At 46.3% G+C, this 19,840-nt stretch overlaps 1 protein-coding gene across 1 annotated transcript in view; it reads right to left on the reverse strand.

Moving 5' to 3' along the window:
• The window catches only part of LOC311145954 (beta-mannosidase-like), a 51,176-nt gene continuing 31,336 nt past the window's right edge, over window positions 1-19,840 (reverse strand). The window contains exons 12-17 of the mRNA XM_084182357.1: window positions 14,193-14,411; window positions 13,935-14,099; window positions 12,030-12,174; window positions 6,308-6,450; window positions 1,825-2,088; window positions 1-1,386 (exon numbers count right to left, since the gene is read on the reverse strand). Coding sequence (XP_084038483.1) covers window positions 1,159-1,386; window positions 1,825-2,088; window positions 6,308-6,450; window positions 12,030-12,174; window positions 13,935-14,099; window positions 14,193-14,411 — 1,164 coding nt within the window. The 3' untranslated portion in view covers window positions 1-1,158. The remainder of the gene's footprint in view (window positions 1,387-1,824; window positions 2,089-6,307; window positions 6,451-12,029; window positions 12,175-13,934; window positions 14,100-14,192; window positions 14,412-19,840) is intronic.

Below are 19,840 nucleotides of genomic sequence, written 5' to 3' on the forward strand. Positions count from 1 at the left end.
TATATCTCCATTTACTTTATTATTGCAAATTCCTTCAATGATATCTTATTTACAACAAATCTCACACACAACATTGTCCATCCACCGTCTGAGAGTGTTGGGGTTTCTCGTGTCTCAGTACTCATCTCTGAGGGAGGTTAGGGAGAGGGTTTCAGTCAGGGCAAAAAAAAACAAAAAAAAAGATTGGTAGCACTGGTTTTCCCTACTTAAAAAAATTAGGCGCACCACATGAAATTTAGGAGCACCAGAAAATTAGATTTTCTTAATTGATTGAGTTCCAGGCAAGGCGTGGCTTAACGTGACCACACCACAGAGCAGGGTACAGACGTAGGGTACTCCCGGTACTCCCGTTACTCCCATGTAATTAGCCTAACTTTTGGCGCCATCTTCAGCAAACTACTGACACTTTTTTGTCATTTCAATAAAGGTTTTCAGCAGCCTCACGTGTCATTAACATATTTGGCTGTCACAACAACAAATGATTTGCATGATTCTTATTCTCAGTACTCATCTCAGAGGTTAGGGAGAGGGTCTTAGTACTCATCTCAGAGGTTAGGGAGAGGTCTCAGTACTCATCTCAGAGGTTAGGGAGAGGGTCTCAGTACTCATCTCAGAGGTTAGGGAGAGGTCTCAGTACTCATCTCAGAGGTTAGGGAGAGGGTCTCAGTACTCATCTCAGAGGTTAGGGAGAGGGTCTCAGTACTCATCTCAGAGGTTAGGGAGAGGTCTCAGTACTCATCTCAGAGGTTAGGGAGAGGGTCTCAGTACTCATCTCAGAGGTTAGGGAGAGGGTCTCAGTACTCATCTCAGAGGTTAGGGAGAGGGTCCCAGTACTCATCTCAGAGGTTAGGGAGAGGGTCTCAGTACTCATCTCAGAGGTTAGGGAGAGGTCTCAGTACTCATCTCAGAGGTTAGGGAGAGGGTCCCAGTACTCATCTCAGAGGTTAGGGAGAGGTCTCAGTACTCATCTCTGAGAGGTTATAGAGAGGGTCTCAGTACTCATCTCAGAGAGGTTATAGAGAGGGTCTGGGTTAACTCCTGGGTACTGGGTAGTGGTTCAGTAAGTACGTCCCAAACTGCACCCTATTCCCTATATAGTACACAACCCATAGGGATCTGGTCAAAAGTAGTGCACTACGTTGGGTATAGGATGCCATGTCAGTACACATCTCTCAATGACGTAACAGTCAGAGCCTTGGCTAGCTGCTGGGTACTGGTCAGACCCCAGGGGTTAAAGGTCACTGTTCTGTTCCTGGTGACCATGAGGAACCCGTTGGTGCCGAATCGTCCTGGGACGTCCCCCACATCCAGCCATACGAAGGCTGCTACGGCGGAGGACTGCAGGGTCACGGTGTATTCTCCCACCTCGTCCTGCTGCACCTTGGCCTGAGAGGAGAGAGAGAGAGAGGGGTCACTACGGTAGTCATGCTGCCATCCAGAGAGACGGGCTGAAAACGGAGCACTCCTGGTCCATTCCTATCAATAACATATTCGTGATGTGTTATAGGCACGTTTATAACACCCTATGAACTATGCGTAATGTATTATAAACGCACAACCAATAACAAGCTGTGTATTAACCCAGACTACCATAAGAGTGTATACATTAGTCATGCTGCCATCCAGAGAGACGGGGGGGACGGGCACTCCTTATCTATCCAATAACAATCTGTATATTAACCCCAACTGCCCTATAGGAGATCCAGCGGACAAATATGATTGATGTGACGTAATTAGAACCAGAACTAACGAAGATGCTGCAGTCAGTTGTGATGATGTCATTGTGCTGCTGGAGAGTGTGTCCTTCCTATTGGTTCATCTTACAGTGATGTTGGGTCTCAGCATCCCCTGGGCCTTTTTGGGTGAGCTGAGGAAGAGGTGGTTGATGGGACCTTGCTGGCCGTTGACATCCTCAAGGTGAAAGGTCAGGAGACAGGTGAGGCGGGTACAGCTCCCACCCCCACACCCCGCCAGCAGGGCTGTGATTGGCTGTTTGTGGATGACCTCAGCACTTCCTCCTTCCACCAGCACCTGTCCGGAAGCCACAGTGCACACAGGATCCAGACTGCTCCACTCATACACCGAAACCTGATAACAAGATAAATCAGTCTACAATCACTACTCTGTCACCGATGGTGTTTTTATTTATTAGGGATCCCCATTAGCGGTTGCCAAGGCAGCAGCTACTCTTCCTGGGGTTTATTAGGGATCCCCATTAGCGGTTGCCAAGGCAGCAGCTACTCTTCCTGGGGTCCAACCCCAATTTACATACAATAAAACAATCCATAACACAACACCTTATTACATACTACTCTACCATAACATATTTACAATACAACATCAATAATACAGCAAAATAACAATATTAAAATGTGTGTGTGTAGAGTGCGTGTGTTAGCATGTGTTTGCGAATGCTGTGTGTGTGCCTGTGTGTGTGTGTGTGTGTGCCTGTGTGTGTGTGTGTGTGTGTGTGTGTGTGTGTGTGTGTGTGTGTGTTTCTTCACAGTCCGCGCTGTTCCATAAAGTGTTGTTTATGTAGTCATGGCTCTATGTAGCATTGTGTGTTTCCCGTAGTCTGTTCTGGACTGTGAAGAGACCTCTGGTGGCATGTCTTGTGGGGTATGCATGGATGTCCGAGCAGTGTGCTAGTAATTTAAACAGACAGCTCGGTGCATTCAGCTGGTCAACACCTCTTACAAAAACAAGTAGTGATGAAGTCAATCTCTCCTCCACTTTGAGCCAGGAGAGACTGACATGCATATCATTAATGTTGGCTCTCCGTGTACTTTTAAGGGCCAGCCGTGCTGCCCTGTTCTGAGCCAATTGCAATTTTCCCAAGTCCCTCTTTGTGGTACCTGACCACAAGACTGAACAGTAGTCCAGGTGTGACAAAACTAGGGCCTGTAGGACCTGCCTTGTTGATAGTGTTGTTAAGAAGGCAGAGCAACGCTTTATTATGGACAGACTTCTCCCCATCTTAGCTACTGTTGTATCAATATGTTTTGACCATGACAGTTTACAATCCAGGGTTACTCAAAGCAGTTTAGTCACCTCACCTTGCTCAATTTCCACATTATTCATTACAATATGTAGTTGAGGTTTAGGGTTTAGTGAATGATTTGACCCAAATACAATACTTTTAGTTTTTGAAATATTTAGGTTGAACTTATTCCTTGCCACCCATTCTGAAACTAACTGCAGCTCTTTGTTAAGTGTTGCAGTCATTTCAGTCACTGTAGTAGCTGACGTGTATAGTGTTGAGTCATCCGCATACATAGACACACTGGCTTTACTCAAAGCTTTACTCAAAGCCAGTGGCATGTCGTTAGTAAAGATTGAAAAAAGTAATGGGCCTAGACAGCTGCCCTGGGGAATTCCTGATTCTACCTGGATTATGTTGGAGAGGCTTCCATTAAAGAACACCCTCTGTGTTCTGTTAGACAGGTAACTCTTTATCCACATTATAGCAGAGGGTGTAAAGCCATAACACATACGTTTTTCCAGCAGCAGACTATTGGATTAGAGTTATCCACTTTGCCTGCCTGAGGACTACGGAGGAAAAGAGTTATCCACTTCGCCTGCCTGGGGACTACGGAGGAAAATAGTTATCCACTTCGCCTGCCTGGGGACTGGTTCTAAAGGGCAGTAGTGAAGTACTTACATAAATACAGTCAGGTCCATAATTATTGACACCCTTGATAAAGACGAGAAAGAAGAGTGTATAAAATAAATACAAATACTGAACTTTATTGTAAAAAGAATTACAAGTATTTTATTTTATACTAATACAATTGCTCAGAGAAAGAGATTTTGTTTAACAAGTAATAAAAACATTTTTAAGATAGGGGTCAATATTATTGGCACCCTTGTTTTCAATATTCTAGCACCCTCCCCTTGCTAGGATAACGACACTGAGCCTTTTTCTATAATGCCTGATGAGATTGGAGAACACATAGGGAGGGATCTTAGACCATTCCTCCAATCAGAATATTTTCTGATCCTTGATATCCTTCGTCTGCACTTATGGACTGCCCTCTTCAATTCAAACCAGAGGTTTTCAATTGGGTTCAAGTCTGGAGACTGAGATGGCCATTGCCAAATGTTGATTTTGTGGTCAATAAACCATTGATTTGTGGATTTTGATGTGTGCTTGGGGTTATTATCTTGCTGGAAGATCCACTTGGAAGTGTCAGCATCCTGGCGGAGGCATCCAGGTTGTTGGCTAAAATGTCCAAGTACCTGGAATATTTCATGACCTTAAAAAGGGCCTCAGGACCAGTGGAACCAACATAGCCCCATAAAATCGAAGATGAACCATTTTGCTTTCAACCTGTCCTGTAGCCCTTGTTAAGGTCAATGGCATCATGAACTTTACCAAGTACCAGCATATATTTGCCAAAAACCTTTTTGCCTCTGCCAGGAGGCTGATATCCCCAAACACACATCAAAATCCACGAAGAAATTGTTAATTGACCACAAAATAAACATTTTGCAATGGCCACCTCAATCTTCGGACATGAACCCCATTGAAAACATGTTGTTTTAATTGAAGAGGGCAGTCCATAAGCGCAGACAAAGGATATCAAGGATCTGGAATGATTCTGAATGGAGGAATGGTCTAAGATCCCTCCCAATGTGTTCTCCAATCTCATAAAACAGGGGGGTGTACTGAAATTAGGGTTACCAATAATCTTGACTCCTATCTTTTTGTAGATTTTTTTTATATTACTTGAAGCACCTTTGGCAGCGATTACAGTCTCGAATCTTCTTGGGTATGACGCTACAAGCTTGGCACACCAGCATTTGTGGAGTTTCTCCCATTCTTCTCTGCAGATCCTCTCAATCTCTGTCAGGTTGGATGGGGAGCGTCGCTGCACAGCTATTTTCAGGTCTCTCCAGAAATGTTCGATCAGGTTCAAGTCTGGGCTCTGGCTGGGCCACTCAAGGACATTCAGAGACTTGTCCCGAAGCCACTCCTGCGTTGTCTTGGCTGTGTGCTTAGGGTCGTTGTCCTGTTAGAAGGTGAACCTTCGCCCCAGTCTGAGGTCCTGAGCGCTCTAGAACAGGTTTTAATCAAGGATCTCTCTGTACTTTGCTCCGTTCATCTTTCCCTCGATCCTGACTAGTCTCCCAGTCTCTGCCGCTGAAAAACATCCCCACAGCATGATGCTGCCACCACCATACTTCACCGTAGGGATGGTGCCAGGTTTCCTCCATACGTGACGCTTGGCATTCAGGCCAAAGAGTTCAATCTTGGTTTCATCAGACCAGAGAATCTTGTTTCTCATGGTCTGAGAGTCTTTAGGTGCATTTTAGCAAACTCCAAGCGGGCTGTCATGTGCCTTTTACTGAAGAGTGGCTTCTGTCTGGCCACTCTACCATAAAGGCCTGATTGGTGGAATGCTGCAGAGATGGTTGTCCTTCTGGAAGGTTCTCCCATCTCCACAGAGGAACTCTACAGCTCTGTCAGTGACCATCGGGTTCTTGGTCATCTCCCTGACCAAGGCCCTTCTCCCCTAATTGCTCAGTTTGGCCGGGAGGCCAGCTCTAGGAAGAGTCTTGGTGGTTCCAAACTTTTTCCATTTAAGAATGATGGAGGCCACTGTGTTCTTGGGGACCTTCAATGCTGCAGACATGTTTTGGTACCCTTCCCCAGATCTGTGTCTCGACACAATCCTGTCTCGGAGCTCTACGGACAAGTCCTTCAACCTCATGGCTTGGTTTTTGCTCTAACATGCACTGTCAACTGTGGGACCTTATATAGACAGGTGTGTGCCTTTCCAAATCATGTCCAATCAAATGAATTTACCACAGGTGGACTCCAATCAAGTTGTAGAAACATCTCAAGGATGATCAATGGAAACAGGATGTACCTGAGCTAAATTTCGAGTCTCACAGCAAAGGGTCTGAATACTTATGTAAATTAGGTATTTCTGTTTTGTATTGTTAATAAATTAGCAACATTTTCAAGAAATCTGTTTTCGCTTTGTCATCATGGGGTATTGTGTGTAGATTGATGAGGAAAAAAATTAATTTAATCCATTTTAGAATAAGGCTGTAACGTAACAAATGTGGAAAAAGTCAAGGGGTCTGAATACTTTCCGAATGCACTGTAGATCAATATTTGTATAATTTATTTTATACAGTATTTTTTGCTAATCTTTATCAAGATAATTATGGATCTGACTGCATCAATAGGTTAATAAACAGACATGTTTCTGTGTTCTGTGTTTTTAATGTGTGGACTCAATGTGGTATTGAGAAACAGTTATTTTATGGGTTAAAAATGGCGAGAGGGTCAACGTACCACAGTCCTGAGGTGAAGGTCGTGGCTCAGGTCAGACACAGCATAGACCACCAGACTACCCTGGTCCTCGAAGCCCACCGGCAGCACAGGGGAGAAGAAGTCCTGGGCAAAGTAATGCAGCATCTTCCACTTCCCACCAAACTCTGCAGACGAAGAAGAAGAACAGTGAAGCGCAGGATCTGAACCCTGGTCTCCCATGGGAGAAACCAACGTCTTGACCGTGAGACCAAAAGGCAATTTCCCCTTCCGCCGAGGGTGACTGATTTTGAAGTCGCAGGCATGAGCCGGACTCACCTCTGCTTCAGAGGCACTGTATGATATGAAGCCTCCTGTAGCTCAGTTGGTAGAACATGGCGCTTGTAACGCCAGGGGTGTGGGTTCGATTCCCACGGGGGGCCAGTATGAAAAATGTATGCACTCACTAACTGTAAGTCGCTCTGGATAAGAGCGTCTGCTAAATGACTAAAATGTAACACATTAGAGGCTGCTGCTGCCTATTGAAATCACTGGCCACTTTAAGAAATGGAACACTAGTCACTTTAATAATGTTTCCATATCTTGCACTACTCATCTCATATGTATATACTGCATTCTATTCTATAATATTCTACTGTATCTTAGTCCATGCCGCTCTGACATTGCTTGTCCATATACAGTGGGGGAAAAAAGTATTTAGTCAGCCACCAATTGTGCAAGTTCTCCCACTTAAAAAGATGAGAGAGGCCTGTAATGTTCATCATAGGTACACGTCAACTATGACAGACAAAATGAGATTTTTTTTTCCTGAAAATCACATTGTAGGATTTTGAATACATTTATTTGCAAATTATGGTGGAAAATAAGTATTTGGTCAATAACAAAAGTTTCTCAATACTTTGTTATATACCCTTTGTTGGCAATGACACAGATCAAACATTTTCTGTAAGTCTTCACAATGTTTTCACACACTGTTGCTGGTATTTTGGCACCATTCCTCCATGCAGATCTCCTCTAGAGCAGTGATGTTTTGGGGCTGTCGCTGGGCAACACGGACTTTCAACTCCCTCCAAAGATTTTCTATGGGGTTGAGATCTAGAGACTGGCTAGGCCACTCCTGGACCTTGAAATGCTTCTTACGAAGCCACTCCTTCGTTGCCCGGGCGGTGTGTTTGGGATCATTGTCATGCTGAAAGACCCAGCCACGTTTCATCTTCAATGCCCTTGCTGATGGAAGGAGGTTTTCACTCAAAATCTCACGATACATGGCCCCATTCATTCTTTCCTTTACACGGATCAGTCGTCCTGGTCCCTTTGCAGAAAAACAGCCCCAAAGCATGATGTTTCCACCCCCATGCTTCACAGTAGGTATGGTGTTCTTTGGATGCAACTCAGCATTCTTTGTCCTCTAAACACGACGAGTTGAGTTTTTACCAAAAAGTTCTATTTTGGTTTCATCTGACCATATGACATTCTCCCAATCCTCTTCTGGATCATCCAAATGCACTCTAGCAAACTTCAGACGGGCCTGGACATGTACTGGCTTAAGCAGGGGGACACGTCTGGCACTGCAGGATTTGAGTCCCTGGCGGCGTAGTGTGTTACTGATGGTAGGCTTTGTTAGTTTGGTCCCAGCTCTCTGCAGGTCATTCACTAGGTCCCCCCGTGTGGTTCTGGGATTTTTGCTCACCGTTCTTGTGATCATTTTGACCCCACGGGGTGAGATCTTGCGTGGAGCCCCAGATCGAGGGAGATTATCAGTGGTCTTGTATGTCTTCCATTTCCTAATAATTGCTCCCACAGTTGATTTCTTCAAACCAAGCTGCTTACCTATTGCAGATTCAGTCTTCCCAGCCTGGTGCAGGTCTACAATTTTGTTTCTGGTGTCCTTTGACAGCTCTTTGGTCTTGGCCATAGTGGAGTTTGGAGTGTGACTGTTTGAGGTTGTGGACAGGTGTCTTTTATACTGATAACAAGTTCAAACAGGTGCCATTAATACAGGTAACGAGTGGAGGACAGAGGAGCCTCTTAAAGAAGAAGTTACAGGTCTGTGAGAGCCAGAAATCTTGCTTGTTTGTAGGTGACCAAATACTTATTTTCCACCATAATTTGCAAATAAATTCATTACAAATCCTACAATGTGATTTTCTGGAAAAAAAAATCTCAATTTCTCTGTCATAGTTGACGTGTACCTATGATGAAAATTACAGGCCTCTCTCATCTTTTTAAGTGGGAGAACTTGCACAATTGGTGGCTGACTAAATACTTTTTTCCCCCACTGTATCACCGCCTGGTACGGCAACTGCACCCCCCGCAACCGCAGGGCTCTCCAGAGGGTGGTGCGGTCTGCCCAACGCATCACCGGGGGCACACTGCCTGCCCTCCAGGACACTTACAGCACCCGATGTCACAGGAAGGCCAAAAAGATCATCAAGGACATCAACCACCAAAGCCACGGCCTGTTAACCCCGCTATCATCCAGAAGGCGAGGTCAGTACAGGTGCATCAAAGCTGGGACCGAGAGACTGAAAAATAGCTTCTATCTCAAGGCCATCAGACTGTTAAATATCCATCACTAGCCGGCTACCACCCGGTTACTCAACCCTGCACCTTACATAGACATGGAATCACTGGCCACTTTAATAATGGAACACTAGTCACTTTAATAATGTTTACATACTACTCATTTCATTTGTATATACTGTATTCTAATCAATGCCACTCGGACATTGCTCGTCCTAATATTTATATATTTCTTCATTCCATTATTTTACTTTTAGATAATCAAATCACATTTTATTTGTCACATGTACCGAATACAACAGTTGCAGACCTTACCATGAAATGCTTACTTACAAGTCCTTAACCAACAATGCAGTTCAAGAAATAGAGTTAAGAAAATATTTACTAAATAAACTAAAGTAAAAAAAAATAATTAAACCAAAAAGTAACACAAGAAAATTACATAACAATAACGAGGCTATATACAGGGGGTACCGGTACCGAGTCAATGTGCGGGGGTAATTTGTAAAGTGACTATGCAAATAGTCCGGGTGGCCATTTGATGAATTGTTCAGCAGTCTTATGGCTTGGGGGTAGAAGCTGTTAAGGAGCATTTTGGTCCTAGACTTGGCACCCCGGTACCGCTTGCTGCGCGGCAGCAGAGAGAACAGTCTGACTAGGGTGGCTGGAGACCTCCTCTGACACTGCCTAGTATATATAGTGGGGAGAACAAGTATTTGATACACTGCCGATTTTTGCAGGTTTTCCTACTTACAAAGCATGTAGAGGTCTGTAATTTTTATCATAGGTACACTTCAACTGTGAGAGACGGAATCTAAAACAAAAAATCCAGAAAATCACATTGTATGATTTTTAAGTAATTAATTTGCATTTTATTGCATGACATAAGTATTTAATCACCTACCAACCAGTAAGAATTCCGGCTCTCACAGACCTGTTAGTTTTTCTTTAAGAAGCCCTCCTGTTCTCCACCCATTACCTGTATTAACTGCACCTGTTTGAACTCGTTACCTGTATAAAAGACACCTGTCCACACACTCAATCAAACAGACTCCAACCTCTCCACAATGGCCAAGACCAGAGAGCTGTGTAAGGACATCAGGGATACAATTGTAGACCTGCACAAGGCTGGGATGGGCTACAGGACAATAGGCAAGCAGCTTGGTGAGAAGGCAACAACTGTTGGCGCAATTATTAGAAAATGGAAGAAGTTCAAGATGACGGTCAATCACTCTCGGTCTGGGGCTCCATGCAAGATCTCACCTCGTGGGGCATCAATGATCATAAGGAAGGTGAGGGATCAGCCCAGAACTACACGGCAGGACCTGGTCAATGACCTGAAGAGAGCTGGGACCACAGTCTCAAAGAAAACCATTAGTAACACACTACGCCGTCATGGATTAAAATCCTGCAGCGCACGCAAGGTCCCCCTGCTCAAGCCAGCGCATGTCCAGGCCCGTCTGAAGTTTGCCAATGACCATCTGGATGATCCAGAGGAGGAATGGGAGAAGGTCATGTGGTCTGATGAGACAAAAATAGAGCTTTTTGGTCTAAACTCCACTCGCCGTGTTTGGAGGAAGAAGAAGGATGAGTACAACCCCAAGAACACCATCCCAACCGTGAAGCATGGAGGTGGAAACATCATTCTTTGAGGATGCTTTTCTGCAAAGGGGACAGGACGACTGCACCGTATTGAGGGGAGGATGGATGGGGCCATGTATCGCGAGATCTTGGCCAACAACCTCCTTCCCTCAGTAAGAGCATTGAAGATGGGTCGTGGCTGGGTCTTCCAGCATGACAACGACCCGAAACACACAGCCAGGGCAACTAAGGAGTGGCTCCGTAAGAAGCATCTCAAGGTCCTGGAGTGGCCTAGCCAGTCTCCAGACCTGAACCCAATAAAACATCTTTGGAGGGAGCTGAAAGTCCGTATTGCCCAGCGACAGACCCGAAACCTGAAGGATCTGGAGAAGGTCTGTATGGAGGAGTGGGCCAAAATCCCTGCTGCAGTGTGTGCAAACCTGGTCAAGACCTACAGGAAACGTATGATCTCTGTAATTGCAAACAAAGGTTTCTGTACCAAATATTAAGTTCTGCTTTTCTGATGTATCAAATACTTATGTCATGCAATAAAATGCAAATTAATTACTTAAAAATCATACAATCTGATTTTCCGGATTTTTGTTTTAGATTCCGTCTCTCACAGTTGAAGTGTACCTATGATACAAATTACAGACCTCTACATGCTTTGTAAGTAGTAAAAACCCGCAAAATCGGCAGTTTATCAAATACTTGTTCTCCCCACTGTAGGTCTTGGATGGCAGGAAGCTTGGCCCCAGTGATGTACTGGGCCGTACGCACTACCCTCTGTAGTGCCTTGCGGTCGGAGGCCAAGCAGTTGCCATACCAGGCGGTGATGCAACCAGTCAGGATGCTCTCGATGGTGCAGCTGTAGAACCTTTTGAGGATCTGAGGACCCATGCCAAATCTTTTTAGTCTCCTGAGGGGGTAAAGGTGTTGTCGTGCCCTCTTCACGACTGTCTTGGTGTGTTTGGACCATGATAGTTCGTTGGTGATGTGGACACCACGGAACTTGAAACTCTCGACCCATTTTAACATTTGTGTTTATTGGTGTGAATTGTTAGATATTACTGCACTGTTGGAGCTAGGAACACAAGCTTTTTCGCTACACCCGCAATAACATCTGCTAAACATGTTTTTAACATTTTAAAGTATTTTATTTTAACGGACACTTCAGACAAAAGGCAACATGGGACATAATCATGCAGATGTGTAATGTGTAAATGCCCTCCAGTACATGCAGATGTGTAATGTGTAAATGCCCTCCAGTACATGCAGATGTGTGATGTGTAAATGCCCTCCAGTACATGCAGATGTGTAATGTGTAAATGCCCTCCAGTACATGCAGATGTGTAATGTGTAAATGCCCTCCAGTACATGCAGATGTGTAATGTGTAAATGCCCTCCAGTACATGCAGATGTGTAATGTGTAAATGCCCTCCAGTACATGCAGATGTGTAATGTGTAAATGCCCTCCAGTACATGCAGATGTATGATGTGTAAATGCCCTCCAGTACATGCAGATGTGTAATGTGTAAATGCCCTCCAGTACATGCAGATGTGTAATGTGTAAATGCCCTCCAGTACATGCAGATGTGTAATGTGTAAATGCCCTCCAGTAACACACAGTAACAGTACCTACCTATAGAGGACCAGGAAGGGCCCTGCCAGATATCATTGAGTTGCCAATAGAGAGCTCCCATGGTGTGACCTTTGCCCTCGATGACCTCACTCTGGCTGCGGCGGTAGAACTCTGTCTGGGCCTTAACACACTGGGCCTGCATGACCTGGAGGAAGACCAGTCATAGTGAACCCTGAGACAGATGGCTGTAGGCTCCTATGGAGTCGCTATATATATATATATATATATATATATGTGTGTGTCAAGGCAAAGTGAACACACGCTCTGATCTCTGGCTGTGGTGTAAAGCGTCTGGTGTACCTGTGTAATGTACAGTGCCTTCAGAAAGTATTCATACCCCTTGACTTATTCCCCTTGACTTATTCCACATGTTGTGGTGTTCAGCCTGAATTCAAAATGGATTAAAAATAAATTAAATTAAATGTGTCACCCATCTACATACAATACACCTTAATGACAAAGTGAAAACATGTTTTTAGAAATGTTTGCACATTTATTGAAAATGAAATACAGAAATATCTAATTTACATAAGTATTCACGCCTCAGAAAATGTTAGAATCACCTTTGGCAGCGATTGCAGCTGTGAGTCTTTCTGGGTAAGTCTCTAAGAGCTTTCCACTCCTGGATTGTTCAACATTTGCCCTTTATTCTTTTAAAGATTCTTCAAGCTCTGTCAAATTGGTTGTTGATCGTTGTTAGACAACCATTTTCAAGTCTTGCCATAGATTTTCAAGTAGATTAAATAAAAACTAACTTGGCCACTGTTTTAGGTTATTGTCCTGATGAAAGGTCAATTAATCTCCCAGTGTCTGGTGGAAAGCAGATTTACCAGGCTTTTCTATAGGATTTTGCCTGTGCTTAGCTCCAATCCATTTCTTTCTTATCCTGAAAAACGATTACAAGCATACACATAACATGATGCAGCCACCACTATGCCTGAACAGCTAATCAAATGGCTACCCGGGCTATTTGCATTGTATTTTTCTTGAAACTGCATTGTTGGTTAAGGGCTGTAAGTAAGCATTTCACTGTAAGGTGTACACCTGTTGTATTCGGCACATGTGACAAATAAAATGTGATTTGATTGGAAATATGGAGAGCGGTACTCAGTGGTGTTGTATTGAATTTGTCCCAAACATAACACTTTGTATTCGGGACAAAAAGTGAATTGCTTTGCCACATTTTTTGTAGTATTACTTTAGTGCCTTGTTGCAAACAGGATGCATGTTTTGGAATATTTTTATTCTGTACAGGCTTCCTTCTTTTCAATCTGTCAATTATGCTAGTATTGTGGAGTAACTACAATGTTGTTGAGCCATCCTCAGTTTTCTCCTTTCACAGCCATTAAACTCTGTAACTGTTTTTAAGTCACCATTGGCCTCGTGGTGAAATCCCTGAACGGTTTCCTTCCTCTCGGGCAACTGAGTTAGGAAAGGACGCCTGTATCTTTGTAGTGACTGGGTGTATTGATACACCATCCCAAGTGTAATTAATAACTTCACCATTCTTAAAGGGATATTCAATGCCCTTCTTTGCGAGGCATTGGAAAACCTCCCTGGTCGAATCCGTGTTTGATATTCACTGCTTGACTGAGGGACCTTACAGATAAGTGTATGTGTGGGGTACAGAGATGAGGTAGTCATTCAAAAATCATGTTAAACAATCCATGCAACTTATTATGTGACTTGTTAAGCACATTTTTACTCCTGAACATATTTAGGCTTGCCATAACAATTAATTTGTAAACATTTCGAAAAAAAAAACATAATTCCTTTGACATTATGGGATATGGTGTGTAGGCCAGTCACCAAAAATCTCAATTTAATCACTTTTAAATTCAGGCTGTAACACAACAAAATGTGGAAAAAGTCTCACAGGGGTGTGAATCCTTTCTGAAGGGGTACCTGTGTGATGTAAAGCGTGTCTCTGTATCTCTTCAGTGGATCTGCCGAGGCTGGGAGCTGGTAGTGTAGCCCAGCCTGCTGGAGCATCTGCTGGTTGCCAGTTTGGTGGTGCTGACGGTGAGAAGAGAAGTGACTCCCATAGCTCCAGTCTTCTGACACAGACACCTGAGGGCAGAGAAAATCTAAAATCACTGGATGACGTGAAGGTAGTACAATACAGGAATTGAAATGTGGCCATCCCCAACCTTGGTACAGTACCTTCTGTAAGGTGGAGAAGGAGGGCCAGGACTGGAAGCCGTACTCTGAGGCGAAGCGGGTGCGTGGCATGGCCGTCCAGTCCCAGCAGTCACGGCTGTAGCTGTAGTAGTGGGTGTCTCCGTAGTGCAGGTCGTAGGGGTCGTGGGCCACCCAACCCTCCCGCTGAGACTCTGCTCCGTTTGTGGGACTGGAGACCAGGAACGGGCGACTACCGTCCTCCTGAGGGCGAGAAGGTGATACCCTGAAGCAGCGTTTTTCCCAAAACTAGGGGATTTGAAAATGGGGTCGTGAGAGAAACAGAACCGGGGTTACGTCAGGTAACCTCCAGTAGACGCTAGATGAGGTTGTCATCTTCTGTTTCCCTCTACAATGCCCACAAGCCACACAGGATTCATTACAACAGAGTGGACAAGCCCAGGCACTAAATCAAAAGGCACTAAATCAGACAATGTTGGTGAGCGCAGGGTTCAGTCTGGTTCAACCAGGCTAGGGAGGGATAGGGTTCAACCAGGCTAGGGAGGGATAGGGTTCAACGAGGCTAGGGAGGGATATGGTTCAACCAGGCTAGGGAGGGATATGGTTCAACCAGGCTAGGGAGGGATAGGGTTCAACCAGGCTAGGGAGGGATAGGGTTCAACCAGGCTAGGGAGGGATAGGGTTCAACCAGGCTAGGGAGGGATAGGGTTCAACCAGGCTAGGGAGGGATAGGGTTCAACCAGGCTAGGGAGGGATAGGGTTCAACCAGGCTAGGGAGGGATAGGGTTCAACCAGGCTAGGGAGGGATAGGGTTCAACCAGGCTAGGGAGGGATATGGTTCAACCAGGCTAGGGAGGGATAGGGTTCAACCAGGCTAGGGAGGGATAGGGTTCAACCAGGCTAGGGAGGGATATGGTTCAACCAGGCTAGGGAGGGATAGGGTTCAGTCTGGTTCAACCAGGCTAGGGAGGGATATGGTTCAACCAGGCTAGGGAGAGATAGGGTTCAGTCCGGTTCAACCAGGCTAGGGAGGGATAGGGTTCAACCAGGCTAGGGAGGGATAGGGTTCAACCAGGCTAGGGAGGATATGGTTCAACCAGGCTAGGGAGGGATAGGGTTCAACCAGGCTAGGGAGGGATAGGGTTCAACCAGGCTAGGGAGGGATAGGGTTCAGTCCGGTTCAACCAGGCTAGGGAGAGATAGGGTTCAACCAGGCTAGGGAGAGATAGGGTTCAACCAGGCTAGGGAGAGAGGGGCTCCTCCTTCATCCATCCGTTATCAAACTACTGAGTTATGGTACAACGACGTCACTGTATTACATGGCTGGGTCTGAAATGGTACCCTGTTCATTATACAGGACCCTGGTTAAAGGAAGTGTACTATGTAGGGAACAGGACCCTGGTTAAAGGAAGTGTACTATGTAGGGAACAGGACCCTGGTTAAAGGAAGTGTACTATGTAGGGAACAGGACCCTGGTTAAAGGAAGTGTACTATGTAGGGAACAGGACCCTGGTTAAAGGAAGTGTACTATGTAGGGAACAGGACCCTGGTTAAAGGAAGTGTACTATGTAGGGAACAGGGCCCTGGTTAAAGGAAGTGTACTATGTAGGGAACAGGACCCTGGTTAAAGGAAGTGTACTATGTAGGGAACAGGACCCTGGTTAAAGGAAGTGTACTATGTAGGGAACAGGACCCTGGTTAAAGGAAGTGTACTATGTAGGGAACAGGACCCTGGTTAAAGGAAGTGTACTATGTAGGGAACAGGACCTTGGTTAAAGGAAGTGTACTATGTAGGTGATTCTACAGAAGTGGTACAAATTGCAGTCCCACCCCTCAAAAACTATTTTAAAAAACAGTTAAGTCTCCAAATGTAGGACATTTATTTACATAATGATATGTTCTAATTCAATCCAAGGCAATAACAAACATATTGTTAAATTAATCCACTGTAGCACCCAGTCCTTGTTAATACACATGTTTCTATAGAGGTGGCTGGCCCAAACACTGACTCCTAAACTTCATGTTGGAAAATAAAACAAAATCATGATTTTTGATTGTTTTTGAACACTATTATTTCAATAGAACATCTTGAGTTGTTCTATTAATGCATTGCAAGATACTGACATAATTAGTCGTTTTGTTGATTTTAAAACATCTTTCTCTGAAAAATATTGTCCCCACTTTCGATGTCACTACTGAAACACACACTTTAAAAAGACTGTAGAATGAATGTACCTTAAGCCACACCCCTACACATGTCACCAGGTGATGAGATTGCACCCCTCTACCGTACCCTACCACCCCTCTACCGTACCCTACCCTACCACCCCTCTACCGTACCCTACCCTACCCTACCACCCCTCTACCGTACCCTACCCTACCCTACCACCCCTCTACCGTACCCTACCCTACCCTACCACCCCTCTACCGTACCCTACCCTACCGTACCCTACCACCCCTCTACCGTACCCTACCCTACCGTACCCTACCCTACCACCCCTCTACCGTACCCTACCCTACCACCCCTCTACCCTACCCTACCCTACCACCCCTCTACCGTACCCTACCCTACCACCCCTCTACCGTACCCTACCCTACCGTACCCTACCCTACCACCCCTCTACCGTACCCTACCCTACCCTACCACCCCTCTACCCTACCACCCCTCTACCGTACCCTACCCTACCACCCCTCTACCCTACCCTATCCTACCACCCCTCTACCCTACCCTACCACCCCTCTACCGTACCCTACCCTACCACCCCTCTACCGTACCCTACCCTACCACCCCTCTACCGTACCCTACCCTACCCTACCACCCCTCTACCCTACCCTACCCTACCACCCCTCTACCGTACCCTACCCTACCACCCCTCTACCCTACCCTACCCTACCACCCCTCTACCCTACCCTACCCTACCACCCCCCTACCCTACCCTACCCTACCACCCCTCTACCGTACCCTACCCTACCCTACCACCCCTCTACCGTACCCTACCCTACCCTACCACCCCTCTACCCTACCCTACCCTACCACCCCTCTACCCTACCCTACCCTACCCTACCACCCCTCTACCCTACCCTACCCTACCACCCCTCTACCCTACCCTACCCTACCACCCCTCTACCGTACCCTACCCTACCACCCCTCTACCCTACCCTACCCTACCACCCCTCTACCCTACCCTACCCTACCACCCCTCTACCGTACCCTACCCTACCACCCCTCTACCGTACCCTACCCTACCACCCCTCTACCCTACCCTACCCTACCACCCCTCTACCCTACCCTACCCTACCACCCCTCTACCGTACCCTACCCTACCACCCCTCTACCGTACCCTACCCTACCACCCCTCTACCGTACCCTACCCTACCCTACCACCCCTCTACCCTACCCTACCACCCCTCTACCGTACCCTACCCTACCACCCCTCTACCCTACCCTACCCTACCACCCCCCTACCCTACCCTACCCTACCACCCCTCTACCGTACCCTACCCTACCCTACCACCCCTCTACCGTACCCTACCCTACCCTACCACCCCTCTACCCTACCCTACCCTACCACCCCTCTACCCTACCCTACCCTACCACCCCTCTACCCTACCCTACCCTACCACCCCTCTACCCTACCCTACCCTACCCTACCACCCCTCTACCCTACCCTACCCTACCACCCCTCTACCCTACCCTACCCTACCACCCCTCTACCCTACCCTACCCTACCACCCCTCTCCAGCATGGCCACATGGTGAGCAATCTGTCTGCAAACATTTTGGAGAAAATGAGTGAGCAAGTTGGTCAATCTTCATGTATTTTTAAGAAATGTCACTACCGAACATCTAATATATCAAGAAATATGTTTAGCACGGTTTTGGAACTAAAGTATCTGTCAAAATGAAAAATAGCCAGCCATGTGGTAGCTATGGGGATTATTTAAAGTCCAAAATAAGTCAGAACTGCAAAATGTCACAACCGAAACAATTGATCCCATAGAGTTTGTGTTGTGTGGCTAAATTGTTGTATCTGTGACATGATGGAGTCTGTGACAGAACAGGCAGCACCATTGAGGCTGTCTTTTTAAAGCTGCATGGGTCATGCTCTACCAACTGAGCTACAGAGGACCAGCATGTGGGTCGTGGACAAGTAGAGTACTGAGATGCAAAGTCAGCAGGGGGGCTCCAACCCTCCAAGAGCCCAAACATTGACATCTATTTGGCCAAAACATAGACGTCTATAATGTGCTATACAGTACTGCTCTGTATTGTACTGGACTGGACCCTACCCTACCGTACTCTAGTGTACCGTACCCTACCGTACTCTACCCTACTGTACTCTACCCTACCGTACTCTACCCTACCGTACTCTAGTGTACCGTACCCTACCGTACTCTACCCTACTGTACTCTACCCTACCGTACTCTACCCTACCGTACTCTACCCTACCCTACCGTACTCTACCCTACCGTACTCTAGTGTACCGTACCCTACCGTACTCTACCCTACCCTACCGTACTCTACCGTACCGTACTCTACCCTACCGTACTCTACCCTACCGTACTCTAGTGTACCGTACCCTACCGTACTCTACCCTACCCTACCGTACTCTACCCTACCGTACTCTAGTGTACCGTACCCTACCGTACTCTACCCTACCCTACCGTACCCTACCCTACCCTACCGTACTCTACCCTACCCTACCGTACTCTACCCTACCGTACTCTACCCTACCGTACTCTACCCTACCATACTCTACCCTACTCTACCCTACTCTACCCTACCGTACTCTACCCTACCGTACTCTACCCTACCCTACTCTACCCTACCGTACTCTACCCTACCATACTCTACCCTACTCTACCCTACTCTACCCTACCGTACTCTACCCTACTCTACCCTACCCTACCATACTCTACCCTACCGTACTCTACCCTACCATACTCTACCCTACTCTACCCTACCCTACCCTACCGTACTCTACTCTACCCTACTCTACCCTACCCTACCATACTCTACCCTACCGTACTCTACCCTACCATACTCTACTCTACCCTACCCTACCGTACTCTACCCTACCCTACCGTATTCTACCCTACCCTACCGTATTCTACCCTACCGTACTCTACCCTACCGTACTCTACCCTACCATACTCTACTCTACCCTACCCTACTCTACCCTACCGTACTCTACCCTACCCTACCGTATTCTACCCTACCATACTCTACCCTACTCTACCCTACTCTACCCTACCGTACTCTACCCTACTCTACCCTACCGTACCATACTCTACCCTACTCTACCCTACCATACTCTACCCTACCGTACCGTACTCTACCCTACCGTACTCTACCCTACCGTACTCTACCCTACCGTACTCTACCCTACCGTACTCTACCCTACCGTACTCTACCCTACCCTACCGTACCATACTCTACCCTACTCTACCCTACCATACTCTACCCTACCCTACCGTACTCTACCCTACTCTACTCTACTCTACCCTACCGTACTCTACCCTACCCTACCCTACTCTACCCTACCGTACCATACTCTACCCTACCGTACTCTACCCTACCGTACTCTACCCTACCGTACTCTACCCTACCGTACTCTACCCTACCCTACTCTACCCTACCGTACCATACTCTACCCTACCGTACCATACTCT

Source organism: Coregonus lavaretus (assembly GCF_964263955.1).
Source record: "Coregonus lavaretus genome assembly, chromosome: 18".
NCBI classification, from domain to species: Eukaryota; Metazoa; Chordata; class Actinopteri; order Salmoniformes; family Salmonidae; genus Coregonus; species Coregonus lavaretus.